The 12462-nt window shown below is 36.6% G+C and overlaps 2 protein-coding genes across 2 annotated transcripts; both read right to left on the bottom strand.

Moving 5' to 3' along the window:
- Positions 1-524: 524 nt before the first annotated feature.
- LOC129265229 (uncharacterized) lies at positions 525-7560 on the bottom strand. Its single transcript, XM_064101491.1, has 5 exons — positions 7552-7560; positions 7296-7370; positions 5942-6991; positions 5641-5739; positions 525-614 (listed from the first exon to the last, which is right to left on the bottom strand). Exons 1-5 carry the CDS (start codon positions 7558-7560, stop codon positions 525-527), a joined length of 1323 nt encoding a protein of 440 aa, XP_063957561.1.
- A 947-nt stretch (positions 7561-8507) lies between these two features.
- Positions 8508-12044, bottom strand: LOC129265792 (uncharacterized). Its single transcript, XM_064101490.1, has 5 exons — positions 11686-12044; positions 10236-10356; positions 9730-9882; positions 9158-9454; positions 8508-8591 (listed from the first exon to the last, which is right to left on the bottom strand). Exons 1-5 carry the CDS (start codon positions 12042-12044, stop codon positions 8508-8510), a joined length of 1014 nt encoding a protein of 337 aa, XP_063957560.1.
- Between the last annotated feature and the right edge of the window lie 418 nt (positions 12045-12462).

Here is a 12462-nt window from a genome sequence, read left to right as displayed (position 1 = left end):
AATACTTTATTGAATCAATTTGCTGGGTAGATATTAGTGTTAAAAGCTTCAGCATTTGTCATATTTTATGACCAATTCTTTTCGAGGTACAGTAGCAAGAATACCCAAGTTACTATAAATAATAATAATTATATTTTTTGTCAATGAGTTCTATAAAATACAGCATAAGTTCAATACAGTGTCTTCTGCATGTGATTAGAATAATGCCTCCTATTTGCTTAAGTTAGCGGTTTCTATCCTTGGTCTGGTGCATATTAAGTGCTTTTCTTAAATCATCAAACCAATTGTATCTCAAATTCCGTTAATAAAACGTATTATAATTTCGATGTTGGTTTCAGTTTCCGAGTATAGCTTGACATAATTGTTATTACAATCATTATGCTACTTTATTTCGTGATTCGATGGTATATCCCGTTGTTTATGATTGGAGAATGGTCCAAGTAAATTGAAGGTGTGTTTATGGCCCAAAAGTATCCGGTTTGCTTTGAAATCGTTGACGTATGGTTGGAGTGATCTGTTAGTTCCTAGTCCGCCTTCGCAGGCTTGTTCTTGTGCCTGCGAGCGAGCTTTAGGAAACGTTTGAGGAGCTTCTTCTTTGTTTTCAGATCCATAGCCTGAAGAAAAGAAAGATGAAAAGAAATACAAACAAGTGGAATGCCTCTGGTGGTCTCACCTGCATCACGCGATTCAATATAGCAGCAGTGCTGACTTTGAAAACTACTATAAAATAATTATTCACAAAAAACACCATTCATATGATACAATACTACGTTCATTTATATTTGACCTTGATCATGTGACCTAAAACTTGTCAGTGATACTTGATTACCCCTATATCCACATTTTATACACTATATCTAAAGACTTTGAAATTTATGACAGCAATCTAATAATTATCTCTAAATTGGCCACAGTTCAATGACCTTAAATGACCTTTGACTTTGGTCATGTGACCTGAAACTCGCATGAGATGTTCAGTGATACTTGATAATTTTTATGTTGACGTTTTATGAACTAGACCAATACACTTACACGGATATGATGGTAATTCAACAAATACTCCCAACATGGCCAAAGTTCATTGACCTTAAATGAACTTTGACCTTGGTCATGTGACCTGAAACTCGGACAGAATGTTCAAAGATACTTGATTACTCTTATGTCCAAGTTTCAAGAATCAGATTCATAAACTTTCTAAGTTATAATGGTAATTCAACAGATACCCCCATTATGGCCAAAGTTCATTGACCTTTGACGTTGGTCATGTGACCTGAAATTCGCACAGGATGTTCAGTGATACCTGATTACTCTTAGTCCGGGTTATAATTGAGCAAGGTGCCACACGGAAAAGTAGAAATATTCATATAGTGCTTCTAGACCAGTTTTTTTTACGCTGAATATGAATATATGAGGTAACCAGGCTGTATCCTGAAGATTAACCTGTGAGGGCGCTTTTTTCAAAATGGGGCCGCCAAATTTTCAGAACATTTGAATTTTCATACATAGATTTTGACATAAACATTCAATTGCCACAAAAGTAGTGTCATATGAAAGACAAATACATTTCCTACAATTTGGTACTATTTATAGGGGATAAGTAGGTAACTTGACTGAGATTTTGACTGCATTTTTGTCATTTTTTCCAAAAAATTGAACATAATTTTACATAATTCTAAGAAAAATCAACCAATTACCTTGAAATGTTCCAGAAAACTATTATTATGTGGATAAAATGCTAACTCTGTATCATTCTTTTTAGCAAATTTATAAGGTATCAAACTTGGATAATCAAATTTCAGAAATGTCGCTTTTGGTATGCATTTCCGTAGAGTAATACGTATAACATGTATGATGTTTAATTAAAAACTAAATGCAATTATCTACGCTTTAATTCTAACCACTTGGAGAGTCAAGAGTAGGCGTTTTTCTATCAGCTAAAAAAGATGTTGGCACATCAAGGCCTACCCCTCTCGGGGGGGGGGGGGTGTCAAAGTCACAGCCCCCCGCCCCCATGGGTGGGGCAAGTTGAGCCATTTGACATCTTTGAAAGGTGATAGTGACTTTTAGTGTCGAGGTAGAATGTTCTACATGGTTAAACTTGAAAAAAATGTTTCCCAAGAATGAAACTTAAAGGCAAAGTACTTATTTCTACGAGATTATGAATCATAAGATCTAACATGAAAAAAAAAATGGCTCAACTCAAATTTTCCGTAGACTATTACGTATAACATGTATAATGTATAGTTTAAAACTAAATGCAATTATCTATGCTTTTCAACCACTTGGAGAGTTTCGAGTAGGCTTTTCTCTATCAGCTAAATAACAAAAAATGTTGGCACATCAAAGCCTTACCCTCAGGGGGTGTCAAAGTCAACCCCCCCGCCCATGGCTATATCATGTTGTTTATTGCCTATTTATCGGAAAAATCACTATCTTTTGGAGCACCCATTGAGGCAAACGGCATTTCTGCTATACACTACAGCCACTTTAATTAATTGCTTTGAAACCACTTGGAGAGGAAAGAGTAGGCTTTGTTCTACCAGCTCCATTTAAAGAAGTGGCACATCGAAGCCTACCCCTCTCGGGGGGGGGGGGGGGGCTGTGGAAGTCACCCCTCTTTGCTTATATCATCATATTGCCAGTTTATTTGAAAATTCTACCAGCTCCATCTAAAGAAGTGAGGAAAGCATACTCTTTCCTCTCCAAGTAGTTTCAAGACAGTAATAGTTACAGAACTTATATATCAGAACCGCCTTTTTGCCTCAATGGGGGGGGGGGGGGGGTTCCAAAATGGTGAATTTCCAATAAGTAAGCAATAATGCAAAAGGGATGGTGTGATTTCAACAGCCCCCTGAAGTGGGTAGGCTTTTATTTCCCAGCACTTTTTATATTGAGCAAAGTCTATTCTTTACTCTCTAAGTGTTTTCAAAGCAGTAAAAGTGGCAGAACTATATATCTGACACGCCTTTGTTTGCCTCAATGGGGGCTCCAAAATGGTGACTTTTCCAATAAATATCCAAATACCAAAAATTGATGGGGTAAATTCTACAGCCCCCTGAAGGGGATAGGCTTTGATATGCAAACACTTCTTTATAGTATGAAGCTGATAAAGCAAAGCCTACTCTTTCCTCTCCAAGTTATTGCAAGAAAATAGAATTGGCTGTACTATATAGAAGAAACGCCCTTTTGCTTCAATGGGCGATCCAAAATGTTGAAATTTCCACTAAATAGGCAATAGACATGATATAGAGGGGGGAGGGTGACTTAGACAGCCCCTTTGGGGACTAGGTTTCGATGTACGAGAGCTTCTTTATAATATTATGGTGGAGCGTTGTGGCTTTGAAACAGAGGGTCATAGGTTCGAATCCCACCCATGGCGTAATTTCCTTCGGCAAGAAATTTGTCCACATTATGCTGCACTCGACCTAGCTGATGTGAATGGGTACTCAGTAGGATTTATTCCTTGAACGCTTGAGCGCCTATTAATATGGCGGCTCAGTTACAGCCGGGGTAATAATATGATACCAAGTATCAAAGCGCAGTTGAGTATATGCACATAGTAACTGCGCTATATAAATGGACATATTATTATTATATGTAAATGATACCCTTTCCTCTCCAAGTCATTGCAAGAAAATAAAATTGGCTGCATTATATAGTAGAAGCGCTCTTATGCCTCAATGTGTGAACCAAAATGGTGAAATTTCCAATTAACAGGCAATATACATGATATAAGGGGGAGGGGGGGTGGTACGTGACTTAGCCCCTGAGAGAGCTAGGAATCGATGTGCAAAGCACAAACGCTTTTTTGCTTCAATGTTGGGTCCAAAAAGGTGAATTTTCAAATAAATTGGCAATGAGAGGGAAGGTGACTTCCACACCCCCTATCCCCCGAGAAGGGTAGGCTTCGATTTGCCTCTTCTTTAGATGTAGCTGGTAGAACAAAGCGTAGGGGAAGGCGGGGTTAGTTGAACCATTTTTTTTTCTTTTTTCATGTTAGATCTTATGATTCAAAATCTCGTAGAAATAAGTACTCTGCCTTAAAGATTCATTCTTGGGAAACATTTTTTTAACCCATGTATAACATTCTACCTCGACACTAAAAGTCACTATCACCTTTCAAAGATGTCAAATGGCTCAACTTGCCCCACCCATGGGGCCAGGGTGAGGGGGGGGGGGGGCTGTGACTTTGACACCCACCCCCGAGAGGGCCGCGGGTAGGCCTCGATGTGCCCACATCTTTTTTTAGCTGATAGAGAAACGCCTACTCTTGACTCTCCAAGTGGTTAAAAAGTGTAAATAATTGCATTTAGTTTTTAATTAAACATCATACATGTTATACGTATTAGTCTACGGAAATGCATACAAAAAAAGCGACATTTCTGAAATTTGATTATTCAAGTTTGATACCTCATAAATTTGCTAAAGAGAATGATACAGAGTTGGAATTTTATCCACATAATAATAGTAAATCAATAAAGTTTTCTGGAGCATTTCAAGGTAATTGATTTATATTTCTTAGAATTATGTAAAATCATGTATTTCCAAAATTTTCAATTTTTGGAAAAAATGACAAAAAATGCAGTTTTCGACTTAAAATCTCAGTCAAATGACCTACTTATCCCCGATAAATAGTACCAAATTGGTGGAATTTTTTTGTCTTTCATATGACACTACTTTTGTGGCAATGTAATGTTTATGTCAAAATCTATGTATGAAAATTCAAATGTTCTGAAAGTTTGGCGGCCATTTTGAAAAAAGCGCCCTCACAGGTTAATCTTCAGGATACAGCCTGATTACCTCATATATTCATATTCAGCGTAAAAAACTGGTTTAGAAGCATTATATAAAAATTTCTACTTTTCCGTGTGGCACCTTGCTCAATTATAACCCGGACTATCTTATGTCCAAGTTATATGAATCAGATCCATAAACTTTCAAAGTTATGATGGTAATTCAACAGATACCCCCAATTTGGCCAAAGTTCATTGACCCTAAATGACCTTTGATCTTGGTCATGTGACGTGAAACTCAAGCAGGATGTTCAGTAATACTTGATTAACCTTATGGCCAAGTTTCATGAACTAGGTTCATATACTTTTTAAGTTATGCTGTCATTTCAAAAACTTAACCTTCGGTTAAGATTTGGTGTTGACGCCGCCGCCGCCGTCGGTAAAGCGGCGCCTATAGTCTCACTCTGCTTCGCAGGTGAGACAAAAATGAGACTGAGATCGTGGTTTTTGAAAAAGATGATAAACTATTAAAAAAAACCAAAGTGGTAGAAGTAAGATTTTTCCTAAATACTGATTTGTGTGGTGCATGTAATAAGTGCACTTCTATTTTTTCTTTGGTAATATACGATCATTTGACACCATTTTGATCAAATTCAAGGTTTTAATAACACTTATTCTTATTCATTAATGTATTTTCGTTATCATTTTCATTTGCAATAAAAGAATGACGAAATTTTTTTTTTATTGGGTCAGCACATATCACTAAAGAAAGAAATTAAAAATTCGTTAAGTAGATCATAATTTTTAGTACGTATAGTATAAGCAATTGGAGTAAATACAGCGCAGTAGAGTATATCTATATAGCAGCTGCACTATACAAAGTTATCATATTATTATCATCAATTACCGTTTGTTGGATATCAGAAGATGTGTCTGGAGTCATTCCCGGGTTGGTTGATTTTGGAAATCGTCTGTTAGAAGGCTCCTTCCGGGTCTTTTTGGAAGGCTAGATAGAAGTTATAAGAACAAAAACATAAACTACTACGTTCAAAGATTCTTTAAAAAAAGACTCTAGATGCATATTTATTTTCAAGTAAAAGAGAAGTCCGCGGAATCATTTAAGCCAGGTAAGTAGTTTTAGTTAATAGTATGAAAGGTTATATGAGGGGGGAAAAAAGCTTAACATTTCAAAGAAAATCATAGGTCACCTTGGAAAAATCTCCTCCATTTGCCGCGGGAACAACATCGAGGTTTTGAGATCTGGAAACAGTATCTGATTCTTCAGGACAGGTTGGATGTCTATGGCTCAGATCGAAGAGATTTTTCAGAGATACTTCTCCTTGTCCGCTGCTGGGGAGAGGGCTCTTTGACAGCTCTAGTGGCTCGGTGGTCCAGTTCTGGATCTTAGGAGGAGGAACTGGGTACTGCCACTTCAGTGGGTCGACAAGAGGTCCGAGGTTCTTGATCGGGAGCACGTCATTCGTTGCAACGGAAGGTGGCGTTGGCTTGGAGACTGTGATCTCAGTGGAAGTAGATTTAATTCCCGTAACAGCCGCGTTCGTAGCATCAAGGATCTTCTGGACTCCTGTAGCAGATACATCATTGACCTTGGTTTGCAGGGGCTCTTGCACTGGTTTCACGGTGATGAGGCGTGCGCTGGTCACGGTGTTGTTGCATGCCTTAGTTGAACTCCCATTCCTGCAAGCCAGGTCAGAAGGTCTAGATTCCCTGGTAGTAGCGATCTTAAAGTAAGGGTCGTTGGCCGGTCTTACTTGAATGACCCTCACATTTGGAGTGCTACTGTTATTCTGGCTTTGGATCTTAGTAACTGCAGTATCAGATGTGGAATCTCCAGTGGTCGTAATCGGCAAGTTAGCATCTGGAGCTGGACGAACGTGAATGAGCTTCACTTTAGACGTGCCGCCGTTGACCTGGCTTAGGCTCGTAAAACATCCGGATTCATCAGCGTCCTTGTCCATGTTAGAGTCAGCTTCTGGACTGATAACGATCTGTTTCAGATTCTCAGCGACTCTGGTCTTGTGTACCTTTCCATCAGACACAGAATCCCAAGGGGCCTTGGTCTTCAAAGGCTCTTGATAGGGTTTGCATGTCGCTGGTGGACTCTCCAGAGGACAGTTGGTCAGTTGGACATCAGATCCGGATCCTTTGATGGTCTTAGGAGAAGATGACACAGTGGATTCAATGGATGGTGTGATCCGTGGCAGGAAGCTGTAGCCATTGTTACCACTGGGTTGATCCTGTTGCAACAAATAAGTTGAATATTGTAAATATATATATCTCGATCATAAAAAATCAACTTGATTTATATGCAAAAATATATCTCTCATTTTTAACAGTTTTAACATCATGATTATGATGTTAATGGATGAAATAACCTTCTGATGTATCATTCATAAAACTGAAACTAAAACTGGAAATTGTACAAAATTTAAGATATTCAAATCCTTTTACTTCGATTCAAACACATTTAATGAAACTCAAAGAAAATTTAAATATGGTTATTTGGTATATAATGTGCATTTTGGGTTTTGTTTCACATACCTTATTCACAGAATTGTTCTTCTGCGTGTGATCTGTTACATCTATGCCAGAGTTCTTGGGAGAAGGCAGGGTGTCCTGATTAAATAAAATGAAGAAAAGTGCCTTACATTGTAATAAGTATGTAAAAGGAATCGTTGAGCATGAGAGTATATTTTTTTGATGCTCAATCTGTTTGGGTAAGTTAAGGTCAAACAAGTTTCAGAATTATATTTACAAATCAGAAGAGAAATTTCAAATTCTTTTAATCAGTGATAACAGTTTCCATTATCTAGATTCCAAATCCATCTCATATTAACTAAGGTCTTACATTCTGATATACTTACCGGTTGCTTGTTCACGGAGAAGATGGAAAATCCTCCTTTTGGAGCAACAAGCTTTGAGATAAGAAAAATAAAGGTTTAAGTTAAATTTATGAAAATATATCAATAACTTTCATTTGAATGCAATCTTTGAAAACTGCATTCTTTGAAAACAGTATTCTTGATCGTAAAGGTAAGTTTGTGACAATTCCCGGTTAATGATTAATATTTATACAATATTAAGAAAATATGATCATGTTTTAATCGTGCATGCAATACTTTATGTATCTGTGACGTTGTGGAAGGCCGCTTTACATTTAGATGCAATCTCCCTCCTATCTACCAAATAAATACTTGGAAACACACACTTTAAGATCGAGGAGAAAATATTACCACTCTATACGTTTGCCAAACTCGACCAAGGTGAGGTACCCTTGAAAAGCTAGCCCGTTGTCTCGACAGGTTTGAAAGATTTGAGCGATATTCATGTACGAACCCATTTATTATTATTATTATAACCATCATTATGCAGAACTCTTCAATAAGGCAGACACCATTATCGTGTTTTTTTACATCAATAGTTAAAGGTAAAAGATACTATAAGATTAGTACTAACCAATACCTTTTCATCGGGTTGTGATGTTCCCTTGTGTTCCGTTGTGATGGAATCAGATACAGGAGAAGTTCCAGTGTCCTGTAAATAAATACACGAGGTTAACATCTTCATTAGATGGCTCTTTTGTTTCATAAAGATGTAAATTCCAAGGAATTGAAATAATGCAAGTACGCTTCGGGGCATTTAATTACTTTGAAAAAAATGTAATATCTGCTACACCAATGAGCAATTTGTTTCCACGATTTTAGCTTGAGAAAATCAAAGTTAACCCATCCCCTTCAAAAAAGTTTCCATCGCTTATATTGAATTAGACATCTTAAAGGTATTTACCGGTTGTTTCTGGACACAGAATACAGAGAACCCTCCCCTAGGAACAGAAGCCTGTATCAAAGAAGATAAGTAATAGAAATAGTGTGGAGGAAAACGAGTCACTTCTCATTCTTGGTTCAGCCAGGCATGGGGTAAGTATAAATTGATTAAAACAAAGCTTTATGTTGTTTTACTACAGTGGACTATCAAGGTATTTAGCTGTTTAAAATATAATATCATCAATCCATACAAAGTAAACATTGATGTTAAATGAAAATAATTCTGAATTACACTAAACGAACCGTTCAATATCGGTCTAATCGTAGCAAACTTTGATTAAAAAAAAATATTGAAATATGTCTAGGCGTATGAAATATTGAAATTGCTTTAATATTTTGATATTGAAATAGCTTACTATAATGTTTAAGACAGAGAGAGAGAGAGAGAGAGAGGGAGAGAGAGGGGGGGGGGGTGGTATTATGACTATGTATCATCATATATATTTATATTAAGAAACCTAATAACTGGGAATTCTGGGCAGACTTATGGGTGACTGGATGACAGATGTAAATCTTGTAGAAAATAAACAAGTAATTTCTTTTAATAATACTTCAGATCAAGAACTCTTTTCAACCTACCGTAGAAATCCCAAAAGCCGCCCGGTCTTTCTCAGGAATTTGTTTCATGCGTAGCTTACAGCTTGGTGACCCAGCAGGGGTGATCTTAAATGACTGCTTAGTCACTACCGAAGGCATGGGAACAAATACCGAGGGCGTTGTAGGTGCCTGTGTCTGGACAGTACCAGATACCGTTTGTATAACCGGTGAGGGTGTTCGGTACGATAGGTCGACAGTAGCAGACACGGTTGGTATCTCAGATGAGGATGGTCGAGGAAGAACAGCCAGGCACTCTTCCGAAGGTGCGTTGAAAGGCATCTTAATTTAGAAGAAAATGAAATTTTAAACAACACTCTCAATAATTTCTGTTTGCCATTGATTGAACATTGGGTAATCCTCCCTAATTTGCCCCTATCAATATTTTTTTTTTCAAATTGGTTAAATGAGCTATCATGTTCCAATATATATTTTTTGTTTACTTAGAAAGACATTATCCACATGACCATGATGATGGTTAGATTTAATCAATTTTTAGTCATATTATTATCAAACTTGTTAATAATGAAAAAGTATAAGGAATTATAAATACTTACCACAGGTGTTTCAAAGTGATGGGGTTCTTCAGGGATAGTCAGTGTCGTTCCAGTTCTGGTATCCTGTTTCTTCCCAGTTTGGAAAACTGAATAGAAGTCATTCGATGGAGTATAGAGATCTTCTACGTTCTCATCGATATCACGGAAAGAAACCTAAAGAAAAAATAAGCCACAAATGATCCAAATATAAACTCCCATAATTGCTTTTTTATTATTACGATTTTTCCTTACAGCAGAAATTAAATGATGATTTCAACATAATATTTCTTTGAGTAAAGTCTAAGATAATTTCCTAAATGTCTTTCATGGCAATGTAACCACAACACATATTTTCGAAAATTGTAGATACACGATGTTAATGGGAAAAGCAGAACATGAAATACCCCAAGAAAAATGAAAATAGAAAAAAAAAGAATAAATATAATAAAATAAAAATATAAATAAATAGACACATAAAAAATAAATATGTATATTTAAAAGAAAAATGATGCAATCGCCTTTTATACCTTGCCTGCACGCAGATGGAAAGGGAACCGTTTATTAAGACGGTCCGGTCGCGTTAAATACAGGAAATAGGCGTGTCCAGCAAAAGACAAAGCCAGGTCGATCCCATTCCAGATATTTGGACTAAAAAGAGAAAGAAGTATGATTCATGTAAACTTGTGATAAACTAGAATAATTTTGGGTCAGGTTTTATTTGCATACTCAAGACTCATTTCACCCATGTTATGTGATTGTGGAAAATAAAACCTAATATTTCGTTACTCCTTTTTAAAATAATTTTGTGCATTGTATATATTTTGTGTGTGTGTCAGGACCATAAGGGTTAGGTATATATATACAAATTAAATTGAAATGTATCAAGTTCACAGCCGCCTGTGATCGAGGCGCGAAACCATTGGTAGACCAGAGGGGAGGAAAATTCCTATATATATATATATGTATATATATACATGTATGGGAGTTGTGAAAAAGTGGAAGGAAGATCCCCTGAGCTCTACCTCACATATCAATAGTTAGTATACACACTTGCTTTCGAATATATCTAGCGCCTATAATATGGCAGCACAGCTAAAGCCTGGGTAATGATAGCAGCGCTTTGTATCCTCAGGCAAAAAGCGCTTTATAAATCCAGCTATCATTATTATTATTATTACTATTATTAGTATCATTGTTATCTACTTTTTAATCAAAGGAAAATACATAAGGCCTATATCTTGCATTCGAAAGTAAGCAAGCCCAAAGAGGTAAATATTCAAAAGTGTGCCTCTTGTTGTACTTACTAACATGATATAACTCTTCGATTAAGTTGATCTTTTCGAGTGCATCATTATTTTATATATAATATTTTATATATTTCAAGGAAAATAAAATCTTTTTCGATATTTTGAGTGGGCAAATTCTCGTGTTGGTTTGAAATCCACCAGTTTCTAATGTAAACGGAAGATTATTTTGCTGTATGTGTTTCTAAGCAGATTAATTTCATTCTGATAAGTTCCTGTTTATGTGATGGATATATGAAAATAAGAATACATACCTTTTCAGAACTGGGTAGACGTACAAGGATAAAAGTCGATAGGTAGGCTCAGCTACAAACCAAACACTAAAGAAGATAGCGAATGGTAAATAGAAGGGCACCTTTCTTGGGTGGTTCTTGATCGTTACCATACAGCCGTATACGAATATGATGGCCCCTAATAAATGAAAGGAAAGAGAGAGAGATTATATTTTGTGTATACCAACAGCCAAAATATGATTATTATGCCGTTGTTGATTACGACACAACATTTTGGGATTATCATATTAGTAATAGGAGTGGATAATGATAATATATATACTTCAACACGCTTTCTCTGGCATAAAACAGATAGTGCTTCTCAGCGAAAAAAAATCAAGGATTTGAATGAGCTGATCTAATCAGTGCTATCAATTTTCAAAAGATTACTGTGGTCTCACAATTCTGCTGGTCTTTTCACCTTCTTGATATAACTAAACACTCTCTTACCAGTAAACTTAAGGCCAATCAAACCGCTTGCTGATAGTGACGTCGTACTGGTAATGATGTCTTGGGGGTCAAGGAGCACACGTTGGTCAAAGAAGACGATAGTGTAGAATGTCAAGTAGATAGCACCAAACACTATTGTCTTCACTGTTCCAGGTAGGCTTATCTGAGCTCTGTAGGAAGGAAACGTGATATTGTTGTCTTCCTTTTCATCATCACGATGATGATCACGATCATCACCATCATCATCATCATCAAGACCATCAACAATTCCATCTTCATCAACATCACCGTCACCACCTTCATTTGACATGTTTACCAACATTTAATTGTGTCCATGTACTTTTCAGACAAGCGTTGCTCTCGACAACTAATAGCATGTCAGAGGCTTATCAGACATGGCAACAAGTAATTGATGTAAACCATGCTGCAAGTATCAAAGCTCATTAATTTCCTTCAGGACGAATTAATGTGTGTTCAAAGTTTCAAAGTTGAACTCAATGAAATAGCACAAGGGTTTGCTCAAATTGGCTATCAAACAAAATACGCACCTTTATGATGAAGTTTTTAACACAGGTTGCAGCGATAAGCCATGTAAGATACGAATTCACACCCTTATAAGATGTAAAAATTGTTCATTTGAATGTCCGGATGCAAATGATAACAATAAAGGGGATATCTTTTTACACCAATGTGTAAGATGACACCACAAATGGTGATGTCATTGTTTC

This window comes from Lytechinus pictus, chromosome 7 (assembly GCF_037042905.1).
Source record: "Lytechinus pictus isolate F3 Inbred chromosome 7, Lp3.0, whole genome shotgun sequence".
In the NCBI taxonomy this organism is placed as follows: Eukaryota; Metazoa; Echinodermata; class Echinoidea; order Temnopleuroida; family Toxopneustidae; genus Lytechinus; species Lytechinus pictus.
This window is presented reverse-complemented; position numbering and strand designations above follow the sequence as displayed.

Excerpts from the sequence above, each read along its gene's own strand:
- LOC129265229 (XM_064101491.1), bottom strand. Across the intron at positions 6,992-7,295 it reads AGAACAATTCTGTGAATAAG|GATCAACCCAGTGGTAACAA; the intron begins GTATGTGAAACA and ends TTGTTGCAACAG. Across the intron at positions 615-5,640 it reads CTTCTGATATCCAACAAACG|GCTATGGATCTGAAAACAAA; the intron begins GTAATTGATGAT and ends TCTTTTCTTCAG.
- LOC129265792 (XM_064101490.1), bottom strand. The coding sequence starts at position 12,044 with ATGTCAAATGAAGGTGGTGACGGTGATGTTGATGAAGATGGAATTGTT. Across the intron at positions 10,357-11,685 it reads GTGAAAAGACCAGCAGAATT|TCCAAATATCTGGAATGGGA; the intron begins GTGAGACCACAG and ends TTCTCTTTTTAG. Across the intron at positions 9,883-10,235 it reads TCCATCTGCGTGCAGGCAAG|GTTTCTTTCCGTGATATCGA; the intron begins GTATAAAAGGCG and ends TTTTTTCTTTAG.